Source organism: Lepisma saccharinum, chromosome 1, assembly GCF_977018435.1.
Source record: "Lepisma saccharinum chromosome 1, izLepSacc3.1, whole genome shotgun sequence".
Lineage (NCBI taxonomy): Eukaryota > Metazoa > Arthropoda > Insecta > Zygentoma > Lepismatidae > Lepisma > Lepisma saccharinum.
Genome location: NC_139229.1, coordinates 162,103,183 through 162,125,973, shown reverse-complemented (window position 1 = coordinate 162,125,973; position 22,791 = coordinate 162,103,183). Strand labels below are relative to the sequence as shown.

The 22,791-nt window shown below is 36.5% G+C and overlaps 1 protein-coding gene across 1 annotated transcript in view; it reads left to right on the top strand.

Annotated features, from left to right (window-relative positions):
• The first annotated feature begins 8,324 nt into the window (after positions 1-8,324).
• The window catches only part of mor (SWI/SNF- related protein mor), a 28,570-nt gene continuing 14,103 nt past the window's right edge, over positions 8,325-22,791 (top strand). The window contains exons 1-10 of the mRNA XM_083141626.1: positions 8,325-8,455; positions 12,831-12,950; positions 13,597-13,701; positions 16,938-17,106; positions 17,308-17,507; positions 17,888-17,986; positions 19,024-19,136; positions 19,916-20,043; positions 21,380-21,504; positions 22,445-22,771. Coding sequence (XP_082997752.1) covers positions 8,342-8,455; positions 12,831-12,950; positions 13,597-13,701; positions 16,938-17,106; positions 17,308-17,507; positions 17,888-17,986; positions 19,024-19,136; positions 19,916-20,043; positions 21,380-21,504; positions 22,445-22,771 — 1,500 coding nt within the window. The 5' untranslated portion in view covers positions 8,325-8,341. The remainder of the gene's footprint in view (positions 8,456-12,830; positions 12,951-13,596; positions 13,702-16,937; positions 17,107-17,307; positions 17,508-17,887; positions 17,987-19,023; positions 19,137-19,915; positions 20,044-21,379; positions 21,505-22,444; positions 22,772-22,791) is intronic.

Sequence of the window (22,791 nt, the reverse complement as noted above, 5' to 3'; positions counted from 1 at the left end):
GGAAGTGTCCGGACCCCCTCCTAAATACGTCCTTGATACTTAGGTATAATGTGAAGGCATGGGAAATATTCTATTTTAGGACAGTACACACGAATGTCCTGTTATTTAATGCAAAATTTGCATAACTATTTTTTCTTTGTTTTTCTTAGAATTTATGTTTTCTTTAAAACAGATTTTAAAATCAGATAACAATTCTGAACTTCGTTCTAGCCTTATTTGAATTTAACGGAACGGAAAATCAGGAGTTCGAAATGTGAAAATTGCGAACAAAGATACATCTATTCATTTTAATGCAGGTTGAGATTAAAGGGGGGAGGAGGATCTTCAGCCACCCCAACCAGAAATAATCATCTCCCACCCACTGGATATAGAAACCACATTATTAAATATATCATACTTATAGAGTTCCACTTCAGTTCATTCTAATTTTAAATTCCCATAGCTACGCATAAAAATATCTTTTAACAATTTATGGCAGATGTGTACCACATCCAATGTCTTTTAGAAGCCAAGTATTTGGTATTTACTCAGACATCTGTAGGGCGTTGTATTAAAAAAAAAATAATAAACTGAGTTGAGATGGTTCCCGATCAACTCGTAAAAAGTCTAACTTTGAAATATTTGTGAAACATTTGATAAAGCATTTATTTGTTATATAATTAGCTGTACATAATGACACTCTTCAAGCACTGAAAGTACTATCCTTACATATACAAAACCGAAATCCTTCAGATGTCAGAGGAAGCAAGGAAAGGCATACTCTCAAAAGGTTTTTTTTTTCGTTTCAATCTTTGGTGGACAGACAAGGTTTCTTTTCGTATAGAGTAGTATTAAATGCAGATACATGCGTGTGTTTTAGGGTGGCATGTCAATTTCTCGTTTATGTGAGGTAAACTTTAATGTAAGCAAAAGCATGTGCGCGTCACAGTTAAAGATTTTCGCATCTACAAAGAAAATCCAAAACACATTCCCACCTCGCCGGTCTCCGTAGCGGAGGGGTTAGCATAGCGCGCTTTAACGCCAGAGGTCCCAGTTTGGGCATGTGAGTGTTCATCAATTTCATCATATCATCACTCATCCTCATCTATGCGATTAGCCAAAAGTGGCAGAAATGCGAAGTGAAATAAACCAAATAAATCAATCAAACATTCCCATCTCACCCAAAGACCTTGCGAATCCAATCCAAAATCTACCAATAGAGCCTGCAGTGAATTTAATTTATCTCGTCCATTCACCTGACTAATGTAATTTTCTTACAGTTTAACTTTAGGGTATAACTTAAAATGGCGTTGTGTTTGTGTTGCATTCGATACCAAAATTAAATTTTAAGTAATTAATGTCCAATTATAATTATACCTAATACATACGTAAAAATAATTCCCGCCCCATCTCCTCTGATAATATCGCAAATTGAACCCTGTTTAAATGTCTAGGAAAAATTTCATTTCACCTAGGAATGATATCGCGATGCGATGAGTCGAGAATTGTCGCAGCCTCATCTCGTCTCTGTGTGGCGAGGTCCTTCACGTTCATGTTTGTGTTTATTTTTGTTTCGGTTTCCACTCAGAAGTTATTAAAACTTATTTTAGATTCACTTCATGCTCAGATAGGCTAATCGGGACTCTATTTTCAAAATCTCTTAATATATAGTAGGTTTAAGTATAGTTTTCCGAACACCCTCTTACAAAGTTATGAAAAATATGGGTGAGGTACAGCAGTACATTGTACCCCCAAGTTGGTCTGTAGTGTCTCGTCTTGTTCGTGTAAGTATTTCGTTTTGGAAAATTCCATCTTAAATATTCAAAAGAAAATGGGATCAGTCATATACTCTTCTGATGAAGATTTGTATCTTATCTTCGAATCGATGCGACCACTTCTTTAGAAAAGTGTACCCCCCTCTTACGCAAAGGAACATTCGTCTGCAGCGTGATTGTCTGAGAGCAAATCTGATTCCATCTTTCCACACACATTTTAAACAATTTTCATCTCCTTAAAGAGGTTTCCAAGAACATAGGTCAATGAACTAACTAGTAGCAACCACAATGTAGTAGAATAAGTTTAGAATGGTTTGAATTTCTGTGGTAAGGTAGATAATGTTTAGGCCTATAAGTTATAAACAATATACACTTTTTTATTGGGTGAACTTAAAATAGGTTCTTTCACCTTGCGTCTGCTGTCAAATTAGCAAGGGGGGTAAAGGGGGTACAACTCGATTTACGGATTTAGGGGGTACAGTACCCCCCTTCAAAAATTTAGGGGAGAACAATGTACCCCTGTATCCCCCCGTTCCTGCGCCACTGCCGTGGGCTACCCGCAGTAAACTGGACGCTCGAAGCAGACGACAAACGAGCTCTCTATAAGTCGTGACGTATTAACATGGCGGCGGCGTGTTTTCAGCGCAACGCTAGCCTCGCAACCTTGGAAGTCTCGTTTTTGCCTTAAACTGAACGCAGAGAAACGCGAGAACTTGCAGGGGTCATTTTTCCAGGGTGTAGTTTTTAAAATCGATGTAAAAAAATGAGTGGAAATGTCCAATGGGCTGAAGCCGATGGAACAAATCCTCATACTACCTCATATTTCTCTGTGTACTGTCATTACTTATTTCCAGAACTTCAATCCAACACTTCCACTCTCTTACATCCTTTGATTTATCAACTGGATATTCTATTATATACTCAGTGTTCACTTCAGAGATCTAGGTTTACATGCATTGTACAGAAAAAAATGGCCAATCCATGTAATGATTTACACCGATGGTTCAAAGAATAACAAAGGTGTAGGATGTGACTATTACATCCCAGAGAAAAACATTTATCAACAATTTAGATTACCTATAGATTCATCTATTTTTACTGCGGAAAGTTACGCTCTATACAAAGCCTTACAATGTGGAATATCCGAAGATTTTTTAAAAAATTCTTCTCCTTACAGATTCTCTGAGTGTTCTTCAAGCATTATCTACATCTTATCCCAAATTATGTCGTCAATCATATCTTATTATTTTAATTATTCAACAAGTTCAATTGGCTTGCAAAAGGAACATTGACATACAATTCAGTTATGTTAAAGCACATAATATTAACGTAGGAAATGATCGAGTGGACTTATATGCTAAACAGGCCAGAGATTTACAACTCATAAGTCTCAATAGATTAATGTATACGGATTTATTACCACTCCCACGGCAAGTCATAGTTTTTATTAATAGATTAAGAACAGGACACGTGCGTGGTAGCAGACTCGGCCTTGATAAAATTGATATCCAAAGCTCAGTTAACTCAAAATATTTTAATATATTTCTTTTCAGAATCGCTAGTTGTGAATTCGGTAGCCAGAGAGCAGTAACATCGAAAATGGCGTTCACTTCGCAGCAAAGAAGCTGGTGCGTGTTAGAATTTGCCAAAACAAGCAGTGTTGTGAGAGTGCAGCGTGCATTTAAACAGAGGTTTAATGTTGATCCACCTACACACAAATCCATTCTGCAGTGGCATATACCATTTTTTGAGAGAGGATGGATGCATTTGTGATCAAAGAAAAGAACATTCTGGCCGACCGTCCATCTCTGAGGAAATTGTGGAGCGTGTGCGAGAAGCCTTTGTACGCAGTCCCAGAAAATCAACACGTCAAGCCAGCAGGCAGTTGCAGGTGCCACAAACTACCGTAAGGAAGATTTTACGGAAGCGTTTGCGTTTTCACCCGTACCGGCTGCAATTGGTTCAAAAGTGTCCGCAAGACAAGGTAAAGCGATGTGAGTTTTGCGAGACTATCCACACTTTAATGGAGGACGATGAAACCTTTCTGACAAAGATAATTTTTAGTGATGAGGCGACCTTCCACTTGAGTGGAAAAGTGAACAGGCATAATGTTAGGATCTGGAGAAGCGAGCATCCGCATCCCACTCTTGATGTGGAACGTGACTCACCCAAGGTGAATGTTTTTTGTGCAGTGTCAGAGCGTCGAGTGTACGGTCCGTTCTTCTTTGAGGGGCCAACAATCACAGGTGAAAGCTACTTAACAGGTTAATTCCTCAACTTGCTGCAGACAGAGGTGACTACATTCTACAACAAGATGGAGCGCCCCCACACTGGCATCAATCTGTACGCAAATGACAACCTCCTACACCGTTGGATAGGACGAGCTGGACCCAATAATCAAAATCTATGCAAGTGGCCCCCACGATCACCGGACAAGATAGTTTGTGACTTTTTCCTTTCGGGGTTCGTGAAGGACCAGGTCTAGGTACCTCCACTACCCACAACCTTGAATCATCTTCAGGAACGCATCAGTACAGCTGTCAACTTCATCACACCGGATACGATTGAGAAGGTGTCGTTGGAGCTGGATTATCGTCTCGATGTTTCCCGCGTAACAGGTGGCGCGCAAATTGAGCATTTGTAATTCCAATGAACACCACGAAAACTTTATGAGTTTTTACAACTACTGTGAACATTTCTGTAGAATACTACTTTTGGTATTAAAGTTATACCCTTACAAAACCAGGGAGTGTTTTTGTGCTCACGCTGTATATTAAAAAAAATAAGAAACAGCAAAAGGACAAAAAAAAGTGAATTATTCATAATAATCGTTTTATGTTTGTGATTCTGATTAATTTGAGAGACTAACTACACAGGACCGCATAGGTTCTGTTGTTTTTATAATTTTGGGTGTTTTACATGTATTTGAACTTGCTGATGCCGAAACTGGCATTAGTTTTCTCACATCACGCAAGAATTTTTTACAATTCACGATTTATATATGTGGGTTGTGGTATGCACGTTTCAGTGCAATTGAAGTGATTGTCGCTAGATGTCACTGGTACGTTTCAAAATTATTCAACAAATAATAAAAACGAATAAGTTTTAAAGACAGATAGGTTTTGTTTAACTTAAAATAATTAATATGTTTCTTGCCTAAATGCTGAAAATAATACAATGTTAAACATTGATATATCATTTTAAATTAATTTTATATGTAACTGTCAAGAGTCCTAATTTGCTTCCATGGTATGTAAGATACGTTGATCTCGTACGTTAACATTTGGTTGTTCATGGTGGTACATTACTGTGATGTGGCCATGGCATCTCGTGGTTGTCTGAATAGCCCAGATGTGTTTTGCTACATCTGCGGTGAAATTATTCCCTGCGTACAGAGACAGGAAATTACAGATTTTGTAAGAAGAGCATATTACGCATACTTTAAAATGAAAATAGGAGATCAAGATAAATCGTGGGGCCCACACAAGGTATGTAGATCATGTGTGGAATCTTTACGAAACTGGAGCACGGGAAAGCGGCCATCTATGCCATTTGCAATACCCATGGTGTTGAGGGAGCCTCAGGATCACAGCAATGGTTATTACTTCTGTTCCTGTGAAATTGTAGGTCGAAATATTAGAAACAAGAAGAGGATAGTGTATCCCAATATTCCCTCTGCAATGAGACCTGTGTTGCACGGTCCAGACTTGCCTGTACCGACACCTCCATCAAGTCTTGAGTGTGTAAGTGATCCTGGTTCACTAAGTGATTCAGTGGAAGGAAGTGAAATGGAAGATGACATTTATGACCCCCCTCACGGATCTCGTGACTCTATACCGTTCACTCAAAGCGAACTCAATGATTTAGTTAGATACCTAAATTTATCTAAAGAATCAGTTGAGCTTCTTGGTTCCAGACTTAACGAAATGAACTTGCTGGCTTGTGGAACAACATTTTCCTGGTACAGACACCGAGAAAAATAGTTTGTGCCTTATTTCACGAAACGAAATTCTCTCGTGTTTTGTTGTGACGTGTCAAGTTTGCTGACTAAGTTAAATTTTCCTTGTCTTTCAACTGATTGGAGGCTATTCATTGACTCGAATAAAACAAGTTTAAAATTTGTTCTGTTACATAATGGAAATAAGTTCCCCTCAGTTCCTATTGCTCATTCTGTGTCACTAAAAGAAACTTACAGCAATATGCAACTTGTTCTTAATAAAATTAAATATGAGGACCATGGTTGGTTGGTGTGTGGTGATCTTAAAGTTTTGAGCATTTTACTTGGGCTACAATGTGGATATACGAAAATGCCATGTTACATCTGTGAGTGGGATAGTAGGGCACGAAATCACCACTGTGAAAGAAAAGAATGGTCAATACGGAAAACGTTGAACCCAGGTTCAAAGAACATCGTACAACAACATTTAGTCAGTCCTGAGAAAGTTGTACTTCCCCCTCTTCATATCAAATTAGGGCTGATTAAACAATTTGTGAAGGCACTTAACAAAGAAGGACAATGTTTCCAGTTCATATGCAAGAAATTTCCATCCCTGTCGTTACGCAAAGTGAAAGAAAGTGTTTTTGTTGGACCAGACATTAGGAAATTAATAAATGATAAAGACTTCGAGGAAACAATGACTGTAGCTGAAAGAGATGCTTGGATAGCATTTCAAAGTGTAGTGTTGAACTTCTTGGGGAACCACAAAAGTCCTGATTACAGAGAAGTTGTTGAGAATATGTTACTTAAATTTCAAGAGCTGGGTTGTAGCATGAATCTCAAATTACATTTTTTTGCATTCACACCTTGATAACTTCCCACAAAATCTCGGTGAATTAAGTGAAGAACAAGGCGAACGGTTCCATCAGGGAATGAGGGATATGGAGAAAAGGTATCAAGGACATTGGAGTGTTAGCATGATGGCTGACTACTGTTGGACATTGTACAGAGAAACGCAAGAAGAAAATCACAAGGAAATTAGGAAAACGTACAGAAGAAAGCGTGCTAAACAGAACTGAAAAATATGTATTGTGTAATGATTTTCTTGTGTGTATATTATATACTGCTATATGTCGTTTTCTATATTATATGGGTTCTTTGTATCTGTCTATATTCATTTTAAAATAAACATGTTGATGCGTTTAGTGTGATAAGTTACTTATTCTGATTGAAGAAAATAAAAATTATAATAAAACAGTATGCAATATTGGACAAAGCCCAAATTTTGAAATTTGATTTGTAAGAAAACCTTGCGTGATAGAGAAAAACTAATTTCATATTCGTGATCAGAATGGCACAAATAATAAAGTTCACCTATTAAACAAAAAACAACATTAATTTGAATTTAATTTGCGACCCTGTGCTATCAATCTTAGAAGAAAACATTAAGGCAGTGTCTGCTGCCACGTTCTTTTTCTGCTGGAATCTCAAAAAAGATGCGCGTGGCAGTAGACTCGGTCTTAGTTTTATCGTGATTTCATCATGCTATGTATGCAATTACGTCTGTAACACATACTGTGAAGTTGTAGCGATTACTTTCACAAAAATGTTTTAAGATTAGGTCCCTCAGCATTCTTCTAATAATAAACCTAAATTCTCTCGTAGTTAGGTTAGGTTCTGTTAGCATTAAAATAATATCGCTAAATGCTTTCTAAAGAAAAAGATTCTAAATTGCCTGTACATTCATTCCCACTAATCATAAACTTGCATTTCTCTCGTCTTAATCTGTTCTTAAGATTTGTAACATCCTCTTAGCAGACGAATTACGTGGCAGGAGAAAATTTAACGCTTATTCTTGCTGCTGACACGTGCGTGGCAGCAGTAAGAACAGAATAAGCATCAAATTTGCTGCTGCCACGTAATTCGTCTGCTAAGAGGATGTTACAAATCTTAAGAACAGATGAAGACGAGAAAAATGCAAGTTTGTGACTAGTGGGAATGAATGTACAGGTAATTTAGAACTTTTTTTTTTGGAAAGCATTTATGATTTAACGATATTATTTCAATGCTTACAGAACCTAACCTAACTACGAGAGCATTTAGGTTTATTATTAGAAGAATGCTTAAACATTTTTGTGTAAGTAATCGCTAAAAATTCACAGTATGTGTTACAGACGTAATTGCATACATAGCATGATGAAATAACAATAAAACAAAGACCGAGTCAGTTGCCACGCGCATATCTCTTTTGGGTTACAGCAGAAAAAGAACGTGGCAGCAGACGCTACGCGTGTCAACAGTAAGTATAAGCGTCAAATTTGCTGCTGCCACGTAAGATATTGCTGACAGGGACAGTTAAAAAGAAGAAGAAGAATTGTCGGCGTAACCGAACCGGATGTTCGAGGGAAACCAAGTAAGTGCGCATGCTCCACTTCCGCAGAAAATATCCCTTTAACACGGTCGTTATTGCAAAATATGGATTCGTAAGTACATGTCGAACACTTGCTTACTAGCGAAATGTTCAGAATGAAAATGCATTCATGTTTGAGTTTTTCCTTTTGCAAATATGGTGTATAAATAAAACAATTCCAGTATTACATGCTAAGCGAATGCTCATGAATGGTTGGCAACACTGGTTGAACACACAAAAATGGCCTTTGCCCCGAAGAAGGACGGTGGGCCAAACACAAAGTTTTACGAATCACCAGAGACTATATCATTATTTGATAGTATCAAGTCATGGTTGCAGAAGAACTGCAAGAAGGTACGTTGCTACTATTGATATTTCAGTGTTGTAGAAGGAACAACTTTGTTGTATTGAACAAACAATATGAATGACAATCATTTGTTTCGGCATTTTGCTAATTGACATTCAAAATAATATAGTTTTCTTACTGCTGGCCGTATGCAAGATGACAAGGAAGCAAGACAACTAAGATAAAGGAAAACATAAAATTCATAAAACATAATCCAGCACAAGTAATAGCTACATGTCCTATTTTGCCTGAACGTAATCTCCACCACAACGTATAGCGTCGCTTTGCCAAGCAAAGTGTTGTAAATAATGTTTGTAATTATCTTACCTTCTCTCTGTTGGTATTAATAGTTGTGTTGCGGAAGACGAGAAATTCTAAAAGTTTGTAAACGTAGATGGGCAATACATGTATTGAAGTTTTTGCTTATATCGAAAACTCCCGGTTTGGGAGATCCACAGCCGCCTCCTTGAACTCGACACCTTTCACGCGTGCCCCCATAACAATATTTCCGTACACAACAGTTGGGCGTTAGATGACTTAAAATATTCACTGCATAAAATGTGCATGTAGATGTGTAAAATTCGAATATAATTCCAGGTAATTGAGATCACTTCAAAGCCGAAAAAATTCTATAGCAGTGTGAAAATGTCTTGGTCGTTGCTTCAGCCAATGAATTTTACTGCATTATTTAATTCATTGTGTGTGTTGTGCACATACATTAAGCGAGTTTGTATTTTTGTTCGTTAGCGTCGCTTTTCTGTCACTTTTGGTACTCATGACCATTAGATGAGGCCCAAGTTCCTTTTGTTTTATTGCGATTTCATCATGCATTAAATGTTAAGTATTCCCGAAACGCCTGAAATTCCTTTATTTTCTTCTTTTTCACATTGGTACTTACATACTCTGCATTCCTAAGGATTCTTGAAGGTGCCATTTCGTTTTTTTCACGGAAATAATCTATATTTTCGACGTATGAAGTAAGTTTTGTTCGTTTCTTTTTCCCTTCAGTAACGCTAAATGGCGGTCACAGTTTCACTACCGTAGTCGGCATGCAGTGTTACCACCCCACTCCACCAAAAAATACCTACGTAGCCCCACAAACCATTGACGCATAGCCCCATGAACCATTCATACATAGCTCCACGAACCATTTCCGGTAAGGTTATTTTAGGTAGGGTCACGTATAGGTTACAATAGTTAAAAATTGGTTTCGAAATAATATGCGTAGCCCCACATACCATTCTCACATAGCCCCACAAACCATTTGCAGAAACATACCTTCTTGAGTTACAAAAACACATGTTTGGAAACGCTGACTGGGATTACGTCATCACACACAGGTTACATCCACCTGGAAGTATATGGATGCAAGAGCTTTCGTGCATCGGTCACACATTTATATAGAAAAATATGTGATTTGCCGGCAAAATTGAATGAACGATGCTAGAAAACACTTCCCCGAACTTCCACAATTCTAAAGAAACTGCATTCGGTAAGTAATTTCTCCTGTAAATTTGAAGAAATACATTTCGGGGATACTTAAATTTTACCGCGATTACTTAAGATTTTGTTCAATATATGCTTTCGTGGTTAGGCAGGTTAGGTTGTTCCCTAAGCATTAACATAGAGTCCCTAAGTGGATTATACTAAGGTTCCGATTTACTTCTACATTCATTCCCATGCTTCTACGATATTTACTGTCGCTTGTCGATGCAGTCGGAACAAGTTCCTTTTGTTTTATAACGATTTCATCATGCTAGGAATGCAATATTAACATGGTTCGATTTCGATTTACTTCTGTTAACACATACTGCGGAGCTTTAGCGATTACTTATATGCTTTTGTAGTTAGGTAAGCAGGCCAGGTTTGGTTCTCTTAGCATTAAAATTAAGTCCATTCTACTACTTCTAAATTAATTCCCACTAGTCTAGGATACTTACAGTTGCTTGTCAATGGAAAATACATTGTCCATGGGAAGCACGCATGCTCACGTAAGGTAATTATTAAGTTGTTTTTTTTAACAATTTTTTTTTTTTAAATTCAAACAGTGCTCATTACTTTAAGGAAGGTTCAAATTTCGTGTGACAATGATTACCAAAATTCTATTATAATTAATCTTCCTGCTAGGAGAATTTGAAAAAAATCATAAAACAATCTGAACCGTTATCGTGAGGCCAATATATAAAGGCATGTAGAGTGACTTGTATATAGTATTTCTGATCTTTTTCTTTTCCAGTACATATAGACATATATTTTTTTAAACATTAACAGATACTTTGCACAACTGAAAATTGCAAGTGTAATAACTTATATACGTTGTTTTTTAGAACCAAATAATGGAATAATTGTTTCCCACAACTAAAATGCACAGGAATTATGTTCCCAAGGCTTACTGATTTAAACTCAATTCCAGGTGTGCAAAAACTTTTTACATCTCTGAGTTTAACTTGTCAGAATTATAATAATAGGCTTCTGCATATAAGTGTTGCTCTTGCCTCTAGTACAAGAAGTTCTGGGTTGGATCCCTTTTGGAATGAATATTGGTAATCCAGTACCATGAAGAAAATTGGGGTGCTGCTAAAAATAATAATTAGTGGCTCCAACCTAGAAAGGCAGATAGCAGCTGTCATAGGACCTGATGACTAGGAGCCAAATTTATATGCACAAAAAAAGGCAAAAATATGCACTAAAAATTTTCAAAACAACCTATATTAAGGTTCTGTACACCTACATGCAAAGTAAATGTATCAGTAACTCACTGAACGCATTTAGAGAATTGAAAGTGTGATAAATTGTGATATTTAGGATAACGAAAACATACTAATTTACAAATGTTTTTAATCTCATGTAACAAAATTATTATATTACACACATTTCTTTGTCTGGAGGCTCGCTCTAAAAACTGCAATATTGCAATTATAACAATATACATATCTTGTTGGAAACACTATGCTCTTTTCATTGCATTAATCAATATCTTATTATTTTATATTAACATTTCAATACACTAGATGTTATTTATAGTTGTTTTCATGTAGACTGTATTGTCAATAAGTAAACAAATTCCACGGACGCTCTCTGAGTTTCTATAGGACTGCCATCTTTCTCGTTCAAATTACTTTAATGGTAAAATTACCACTTCATATCACTACTACTTTTGTGACGAAAAGCACCAAAAGAAAATCATGTTTAATCCTCACCAGTATGTTGTTTCAATATTTAACTCCAGTCCATCGACAGACATAATCGCAAAAAGTTATTGTATTTTATTATGTCTAATTTAAGAATAAAATACGCTCATAGTGCTTATCTTCATGATCTGACCATCATTCATTTAGTTTCTACCATCTTTTTATTTTGTAATCAAATAACAGAATGATCCTTCACTAGGTTATACAGCAGCATTGTCTGCAAAAAATTAACATAAGTTTATAAAAACTAGTGTCCAGCCCTATGCAGGCAACAAATGTTTTCTGTTACTAAAAATGAAAGCTCTGTTTGACCATGGTAAATTTCCATTTAAGCTGCCAAAATCTACTCTAAAATACCTGAAAAGTATCATATGTTTAGAGCATGCTTGACAATAAATAACTCTGCCTGCAGTGGTAAACACATCATTATCTTCTACCCACTGTTGGAGCAATATGCTGTTGCATCTTCTCTCCTTCAGTATTTATTGTCACTTCTGCAGCACACACACACACTCACAGATTTATCAAGATGTCACATTAACAAGTAATCATCAAATTAGGTGATCCCAGTGTTGTTGCTGGGATTTGGAAATGTGACTCACATCTCGGAAAGATCTTTCGTTGGTTGATGAAAGGGTGGGTTTTCTCTATCTTTGCAACCAGACCACATGCAATGCTACGATATGAGTTTTGGAATGTCCTTGACCCAACTAGTGCCCAATCCAGAGGAAGTAAGCTATTTTTTAATGCTGACGCAAAGAAGGGGAAAAATGAAGCACATACACTTGAAATGAACAATTACGTAAAAATTGCTTCCAAATTCCCAATATATGCAAATTATATCCACATTAAGCCTAAATATACACTAACGTCCCAAATATGCATTTATATGCACTATAAAGCTTTATCAAAGTAATCCACATCAAGTGAAATGGATACATCCATTGAGAACATATGGATTTTCCTTAAGGAGAAAAATATGCAAAAATCTGCCCCCTACTGATGACATCCTGCTTCATCCCTCCAAAAACTGCCCAAAGGTGTGTTGCACTTTGGAGTTTAGTTAGATATCAAAATTCTAAATTGTTGAGAAAATGGTTATGATTATGTGCTTGTATGGATGTATATCTCTGGTAGTGTTATTTGCTTATAGATACTATGAGATTGTACTGATGTTCCTTTTTTTTTCCAGCCTATACAAGCAGATCCTCCAACAAGCAAAGGGTTAGCATCCCTTGTAATTCAGTTAATACAATTTCAGGAGGATAATTTGGGTAAAAATGTCAGCAAACCACCACTTACTAGATTACCTGTAAGTATAGTGAATATTTACAATCTTTGCTTCTCATTCAAATTTTTAAGTGGGATGTATTAATGAATATTAGATCTACTGTCTTGTTTGCTGTTAAACTATACCACAGTATAACACATAATCTGTGTCATGAAATGAAATATGTCTTCTAAACTTGTTTCGATAGGTAGATATGAAAGCAATAATGATAACAGTGTAATGGGCCTCCCCGATGGCGCTGTGGTAGCGTTGTCACCTTGTAATCAAGGGGTTCCGGGTTCGACAACCAGTGGGGGCACATAGTGGTTCGGATCCCACTTTAAACTATAGGTCCAGTCCCAATTAGCCTTACTGTGCATAAAGTGGACTTAAAACACCAAATCAACCGACCAATAACTGTACCCTAAATTGCACTTTTTTTTTCAGGTGTGGGAGACCATAGAAACTTATAATTCAATAAAATATGTAATTGAATTTAGAAGTGACTAACATTTTATTGTAGTCTTATCAGCAGGTTAGGTGTATTATGTTGGAAACACATCTTCACTATGTATTGTGCATTACTACTTTTGCAAAATTTTCAGTACAGCAGCGTATAAATATTTTTTTTAATATCAAGTCTTGTGTGTGTAAGTGATCATGCACTGTGATAAGTTTATATTTTCAGATGCGGTGTTTCCTTGACTTCAAACCTGGAGGAGCACTGTGCCACATTCTTGCAACAGTATACAAGTTCAAGAGTGACCAAGGATGGAGGAGATTTGATTTTCAAGTATGTTATTTAATAAATAATAAAGGTTATCACATTTAATACATTCAGCTGACATGACGTCAAAGTATCAGTAAGTAGTGAAGTGTTTGCCCTCAGTGTTTGCCCTCAGTATTTGCTATATTTATTCCTGACAAGTGTTCACATATATAGACTCTTTGTCCCGCAACACCCCATTTCCTGTTTTCTCGAATGATTTAGCGATGTTTTGAATACCGTGATGCTCAGCTTCTTATACAGTGTGTTTCAAAAGTTGCACAACCCAAACTTTGAAAATGTATATCATGAAAACCGTAAGAGATATTAACACCGGGTTTTCTGTATTATAAAGCCTCATCCATTGAGACATTTTTCAATGCTTAAAATTATCAGTTTTCTCCATACAGAAAATTTAGATAAATTAATAACTGGCGGAAGGCAGCGTTAAAATTTTTCCAGAAATGCACTTTTGAATGAGAAAAATATGTAAGAATTTATCGAAGGGTCATAATTAGGTGTCTGATGACTGATGCCATGTCAATCTGTCATTTGTGACCAATATTTTTCATGTGCAACATTTGATGGAATTTTTTATTGGCGATTTTATGGGTTGAGTAAAAATGTGCCATTTTTGGGATATATATGACAATGCTAGCAGGTTGAAATATTGTCAACAAACGCATGGCACATGTGCTAAAGTATTGGCTATACATTTACGTGAAAAATCATAAACCAAGATTTTGTGCCGAAATTGGACTCTTGAGAGAATCCTTGTCTGCCCCTGGGTACACAGAGTGCATGTGCATTGCTGAAGAGTATTTTACTACTCATTCTTACACTCGTGTGCAAGAGGTTCTGCTGTACTTACTACTAGTCAAACACCAACAAATGATCCCACAAATTGTCAAGAGTTGGTATTATTATTACATATTAGGCATACACAGGAGATATACTACGTAGAAATTTTCAGCGAAAAATGCAGGCTCGACAACGACTCGAACCTGGGTCTCTGGCATACCGTGCGATTTCCCTGGCTACTGAGCCGGCCTGACCTTGCCTGATTTCTCGTTGTCGCTGTTTTACCTGTGTGGAATCGTCTCTGCCAGTGCTATCGCAATGGGATCTGTTGCCTTTGAAACACAGTAGACTTCGACATTGCCTGGTTCCTCCTAGTGTAGAGATGTTGATGCATTTTTCGCTGAAAATTTCTACATAGTACATTTCCTGTGTGTTCCTAGTGGCTGGTTCCTTCCAGCGTAGAGGTGTTAATGGATTTTTCGCTGAAAATTTCTATGTAGTACATTTCCTATGTGTGCCTAATCTTCAATAATTAACATCTCTACGCTGGGAGGAACCAGGCAACGTCGAATTCTACTGTATTTCAAAGGCAACATCCCATTGCGGTAGCACTGACAGAAGATTCCACGCAGGTAAGACAGCGACAGCGTAAAATCAGGCGAGGCCAGGCTGGCTCAGTAGTTCAGTGGTTAGAGCATGGTATATCAGAGACCCGTGTTCAAGTCCTGGTTGAACCTGCATTTTTCGCTGAAAATTTCTACGTTGGTATATATGGTTGAAAATCAATTCTCGGAGGTTTTCAGCAAATGAACAATATTTTTAAAATAATGTAATTACTTTTATTTGGATACATGCTAACATAAATGTATTAACCCAGTGATAGCGTACATGATTAGTTTAGTGCAGAAAACCTGTGTAAATATCTCTTACAGTTTTCATGATATACATTTTCAAAGTTTGGGTTGTGTGACTTTTGAAACACTCTGTAGTATGCACAATTGCTAGTCAGTAGTTTCCTGGCACTTTTTCAGAGCTGGCGACTAGCGGTGAAGAAAATTTTTCGAGCACTGCCTATGTGTCTTCATGATCATAAACCATACACAGGAAATATCTTTTATATATACCACACACATATACCTAAAGTCGGAATCACGAACCTTCCGACCCTCTGTAAACAAACGTCTCACTTCGAGTATCGTATCACTCCACGTCAGCTGTTCGTGAATGCCGTGGCCATCATATGCTGTTCACTGGCACTTCACCCGATCTTTAATTTTACATACCATGGAAAAACGTATTCCTACTTTAACTTACACATATTGAACTATAAGAAATTTTCGATAAGTTATTAAATATGTGTTCTTGTTCAAGAATGAACATATTTTATACGCCAAATGTTCCATTTATCTGACACTGGGTACAGTTCCCCTTCCCCCTCCTCTTTCAGTATGACATCGCCAAAGTAAAACTTACAAGAGAGTGAGAGACGCAGAGGTGTTCACACTCTGGAATACTTTTGCGGGTGAAGGAGGGCGAGTCGTGATGAGGGTGGGGGCAGGCCGTCAGGGTGGGGGAGGTTGAATTAAAAGGAACACCTCTCAACAAGGGAGAGGAAAAAGTGTCAATATTTAAGAATTCACCCCCAAATGTACATCTTATTTTGTATGTAGGGCACAAGAAAATTTGACTGCCTCAAAATATTTGTGTATCTTACTGTCTTCTTTCCCCAACTTTTTTTTTTTTTGCTGTTTGCTAGGGACAATGCTTCACTAAGTTGCCGTTTTAGTTTCCCTTGGTGTTTTTGCTGCATAAACCAGCATTTTCGAACGGGGTCACAAGGACATACGAATGTGTTTTTGGATGATGTATCTTTAGAGACATTGAGGTACACTCTGGAGGATACTGGAACATCTGGCATTGAGATGTAGATCGACCACGTTGTGAAACACGCACACACATCAGTCATTAGTTGTATTTTGTATTTGATTTTTGTTATTTAGCACTGCTTTTCTTCCATTTTTGGCTAATCCTGACGATGAGGATGAGTGATCGTCAGATGAAATTGATGAAGGGACACCCATGCCAGGATTCGAACCAGGGAACTTCGGCCTGAAAGTCGGCCACCAGGCAAGGTGTACATTTTGATTTTTCATTTTTTACATATGTACATTTAACTCCCAACAGGTCATCAGTGAAACACTGCTTATTCCATGTCGTTTGACAAATGGTATATCTTTGCACCATGTGGCTATGTGGGGTATTTTATTTTCATAAGTTGGCAACACTTTTAAGGTACACGTGCTTTTGTTTACAGAAGGTCTTAAGTGCTATGATTCTCACTATATATAGTTACACACTCTGTTTGTCAACAGAACATGTATAAACTTTAGCAACACTAAACTTTCTTCCATTTTTGTCAGACAATTTATTGCAATTATTATTATTTTTTTTTTTTTTTATAGTCTCCATCTAGAATGGATCGGAATGTTGAAATGTTCATGAGTGTTGAAAAGGCACTCATCCAGAACAAATGCTTGATTATCCCCATTGTTTACATCAGGGCAGATGTAGAGAAAGGAACTGCTTCAAGAATTAAAGATATAATTAAGAGGCATCAAGGATCAATTACAGGTAAGTTGTTCCTTGCCTTTTGATAAACTACAAATGATTTTCAAGCCTTGAAGACTGTATCCTTGAAACTGCAAATTAAAAAAAGTTGCTTGCATTTTGCAAAGTATGGTAATGCACTGCTTGTTTGAGCATAATACATATGCTTTTATTAAATGCACGACATGTGTATTTGTTGCTATATTTAATCAATGATTCTTACAGATAACGAAGAAGAAGCAACTCATATCATATACCCAGTCTGTGATCCATTGGAAGAGGAATATGCTCGGCCAACTTTGAAGCGAGAGCGAATGGCACTGCTTCATTGGTACTACTTTCCAGATAGCCATGATTCATGGGTTGGTCTTGATCTGAGCTTGGAACTTCCAGAATCTCCCCAACCACATACTGGTGCCTGGAGGGTAAGTTACCATTGTCTTGGTGGAATTGGAATGTGAGAGTGCAATATTTTTGATGCTCATAAAAGTGATGAGTACATTAATTTCATAGAATCAACGTAGGACTTTATGTGAAGTTCTTACTTATAGATGAGTCAAGATGAGTAGAAAATTTAAATACAGAAAATGCAATTTTATCCTTCTGTTAATTCACTTGCAGACAAATCATTCCATTTTTATATATTAAGAAAAATAATTTCTGCAAACATTTAAAAAATGACAAATAATATAAGTGAAGGAAGAGTGAAAGGCTTGACTTGGGATGTATGAAGAAGATTTTTTATGCCTATTCTAACAATATTGTGTTACTCTGACTGGTGTTATTTCTTTTGATACACACACAGGTGGCAGCAGGATGGGTTCTGGATATAGAACAATATAATGAGTGGATGTCAGAGGAGGATTATGAAGTAGATGAAAGTGGGAAGAAGAAGGTGCACAAGGTATGTAAATATTTAAGTAAGATAAATTTTCCTAGTGAAAACTTACATACATTTACAATTTTTTAAATAAAATTACACATTATTTACTCAGACATAATTTATAATCTTTCTTTTGTCTACCTTCTGTAGTATTTCTCTGCAACAAGCCAAAATTAAGTGGAGAATTTATTTATAATTTTTACAGGGTTCCTGCGTGTTCTGGAAAACCTGGAATTTTAAAATATTCCTTCCAGGCATGGAAATGTTATGAAATTTCACATTTTTTCCAAGCTGTACCTGGAATTTTGGAGATTGGCCTGGAAATTCCTTTGCCCCTTTTATTTGTATGAATTACAATAAGTTTTCATTTAAAACAGGCCAGTGTCATGACAGTGGTTTATTTACTTATGTCACGTTGCTGTGTACTGTAGTCAGTTTTGTGATTGAAGTATAATGCCCCGCGCTTTTGTATTATTTTGTATCTCTCAGACGTAGAAAAAATGATGATAATAATAATGGTTAAAAGAAAGGGTTTGCTATCCTAAATATTCCAAGTTTTCTAAGGATATTATTCTTGTTTATTTGTAATACAAAATGGTAATTTTTTATAAACTTATATATACTTGTGTTTATTTTTTTTACCTTTGTATTTTTTCTGTATTATTGTAAAAATTAAATAACCTTCATTATACTAAGAAATGAAAGGTGTGGAAAGGAGCAGGTGTAGGGGAGTTGGGAGCCTGCATTAAAACAATTTAGTAATTTTTTTTAATAAAAGAAAATATGTAATGATTTGTATTTTGCCATGCTTACTTTGTACACTTGTCCTGGAGAATTTGTAGAAAATCCTTGAAAAGTCCTAAAATGCATGATTTTGTGTAGGAACACTGTTTTATCTTCAGTAGTTAATTGCTAGGGTGCTTTCACATTGCGTCAGGTGTTGCATATCGATTGTCGGTGTGATAGTATCCTTAAAGTAATAGTACATATTCAGTTAGGTTAAACTTTTATCATATTGCATTTGGTTACATTTGAAACAATGTTTGCCCTCTTTCTAGAACCGCCTGTCTGTTGAAGATCTCATGAGTCAATCAGATCCTGATAAAACTAAGAAGAAACCAAAGAGGAAAAGGTCGCCATCGCCACCACCTAAATTGGGAAAACGTAAAAGGTGTGTCTGAATGTGTAGTTTATTACTTGAGAAAGAAAATCTGTTTGATTTTTTATATATTTATATATATATATATATATATATATATATATATATATATATATATATATATATATATATAACGATCTTACTGTGGTCATTATCTTCAGCTCTGGGGCTCTCAATCAGTGGGTACTTGGAAAGGGAAGGTGAAGATGTTAATAGCATAGTGCTGATTGTGTTACTTCTGAGGGCAAGCATGTTAAGTTATTGACTTTCAATCTTGCCACTGAAGATCCTGTGTTTGAGTCCCAAATTGGGCATAGGCATTATTTCAGTGTCCCTTCATCAAATTCATCTGATCATTGCTCATCGTTCCTCCACACACCTTATGTGCCATCATGAATGGTGCAATGCACGGGAAAGGACTTTACATTTATTCTGGTAAAGCTTGTAAAGTATTTTATTGCTACTTTTATTTAAGCACTTCTTCAAATTTCCTCATGAGTTAATAGCTTTGTTTGGCTAGAACATATTATTCAGTATACATTTTTATTGTGTTCAGAATATGCTGTTTTTAAAGAAGCTGGTTTTATTCCTGAGTTGCTCACTACTTTGCATGCATTAAGGATATTTGGAATTTTGAGTGGTACCTAATATTCTAGACCTCTGTCTTTGCTGATATTTGTGATTATATGATACCATCTCCTACCTACACCATTAGAAGAGTCAGTACTGTTATTTCTAGATATTCTCATTCATTGTTCCAAAGCAATTTTATTAAAAATTGCAAATTTCAGTGGGAGGAGCCCTGCAGTTGGCAGCAGCAAGAAACATAAAGGCGAAGATGAAGCAGATGACTTGACAAAGGACATGGAAGAACCTCCAGCTGAGCCTAATATACAAGAAGTTGCTGTACCGAAACCAGGTAATGTTTGTCATGTAAATTTATTATAGTGCTTTCAGGCTAACTTGTAACCCTTGTTTTTGCACAATGTAAGTGTTAAATTTGTCAGAATTTCTCCATGTTACTATAGGTCTCGTGCCACAACTTGAGCTCTGGGAAGAAAGTATTAGAGTTGACCGAGGAGGCAGTGACAACCCTCATAATGAGTTCTCCGCCCTTCAAAAGCAGTGTTTGCAACCGCACTAATTTCTTGCTATTCTCAATATGTTACCAGAATGCCTGTGATAACCAAGAGCATTTCTTAGCAAAGCTGTATATACACTACGTTGGAAAAAAAAGTATATCGAGCTTCTAACCTATTACGGCCATATTTGCTTTGTACGCAATGCTGTGAGCTCCTCTTCCCCCCCATTTCCTTCTCTCTCCTTTTCGTAATGGAAGTTATTGGGTTAAAACGTCTGTCCACCCCTCGGACATCATCAATGCTTATATACACGTCTCTTCTCGATATATATATATTCTTTTCACTAAGGGCCCCAAATATTTTACTTGCCAACTGTGCTTCATCGATGGTTGCCATTAAAAGCCTCTCCTTCTTTTTCCACTTGGTGGTAAAGGCCTTACAACGTCTTTGTCACACTGCCACGTATTGGCACCGTGTGATGTTCGTTTATGTATGTTTCATCTAAATAGTACATGGCTTCCAGTGTGTGGACAGTCATGAATATCTCTAAAGAAATCGGCACGCACAACAATAATATCTGCTTTCTCCATCAAAACCACCTATTGGATTCATTTTTTTAATAAGGAAAACATTTGCATAATGTGACCCAAAATCAACAATTGATTTTCTCTCGCAACTCTTTGATAGGTGTAGGTAGAGTATTGTCCACAACATAAGAATCTCTTACAAGCCTTGTAATAACCCCTTTTTATGGTCTGTGGTGGAGTGGTTAGCACAGTGCGCTTCGATGTCATAGGTCCCGGGTTAGAATCCCGGCCTGGGCATGGGTGTTCTTTGTGATTGTCCCTTCATCAAAAGGGGCAGAAAAGCAAAGGCCTATAGTATGACAGCAGAACTTCTGGTTATGTAATTATTGCCAGAAACTTAACACTAATAGATACATTAGCAGTAGCAAGACAGGCATGGTGAGAATTTACTATTAATATGATTGCAGTACTGATGGAAATTGAATGGGAATTTTCTGTAGTTTTTCTCCATTCAAAACATCTGAAAGTATCATTCCTAAAAATTCTTGTTGTATTTTAAATACTTATACTTTGCATGAATGTATTCATGTTCTTGCAACACAAATCTCTTACCATGTATCAAGATTTAATGTAATGTTTCCTGTAGGTTCATCATCCAAAAAAGATAATGATTTGCAGCCAATCAAAGGAGGAACTCTCGCTGATTTGGATGAAGAAGCAGACAAAGGTGAAGATAGTCAGACTGGAAAAGGTTCAGATGCCAATACACAAGTATGTAACATTGAGTACAGTTTTCTGGTTATTCCTTTGCATTCAAAAGCATGTTTTATATATTCTGAGTGATCTTGGTTTATTTGTAGTAGGATTTGATGGAGAGAAAATGTATGCATGCTTCCAACCTTTTACCCCAGTATAAGCTTTGTTGTAATCCAGTATTTGTCTTTCTAAGGTAATGTTTATTCAAGTGGATCGAGCTATTTTCATTTGAGGATGCGTGTGAGATATGTATTATTGTATATTGTAAAATTTCTAATTATTGAAGATTTGTTTTCCTTTACCATTTTTAAATAATTTGTTCTCACCACTCACTTTCTTCACATTGCTCTTTTTGTATTCGGTACATTAATTACCTGTAGTAGTTGGTCTCAAACTTACAGAAATAAGAATTTCCATTGAGCAATGGGATATTCCTGTTCTATACATATGTTTTTTACCTATTCTATGTATGTATACTGCTGGACAATGAAAACCGGACACTTTAATATTTGACATCTGAATTGCAATAACAGCTCGCAGGTATATTACAGAATGTTCGGCAGATCATGGAGTACCATATGCACCATTCATAGGCTCGGACTTTGTTTATGCATTCGTACTTAATTCAGTTTCTGCAACATTTAGTTAGCCCTTGTACCAGAGCTTTTATCGACCCATTGCGTTATCACAAAAAATGCAAGTGTCCGGTTTTTTTTGTCCAGCAGTATATATTCAGAGACATGAAAGACAGTACATGATGGATCTTTTTTGTTTTAAGTTTCTTTATCCAATTTTTGGTCATATCTTTTTTTTTAATGTGTAACATTATCATATTACCTGCAAATATAACCTCATAGGGTGAAAAACTCATGATAACTAGTACTTACTTGATAACTATGATAAATTGATTATTTGAATCAGTTGTATTGAAATATATTTTTTTTTACTTGAACAGGAATTCACACCCAAAGATGATGGGCAAGAAGACAATGTTACCGAGCAGACCCACCACATTATAATACCCAGTTATGCTGCATGGTTTGATTACAATTCGATTCACACTGTGGAAAAGAGAGCTCTTCCAGAATTTTTCAATGGGAAGAATAAGTCAAAAACGCCAGAAATTTATTTAGCGTATCGAAATTTTATGATTGATACATACAGATTGAATCCGACAGAATATCTTACCAGCACAGCATGTCGTCGAAATCTGGCAGGAGATGTGTGTGCCATCATGCGTGTTCATGCATTTTTGGAGCAGTGGGGACTTATTAATTATCAGGTAATTATATATCTTTATGA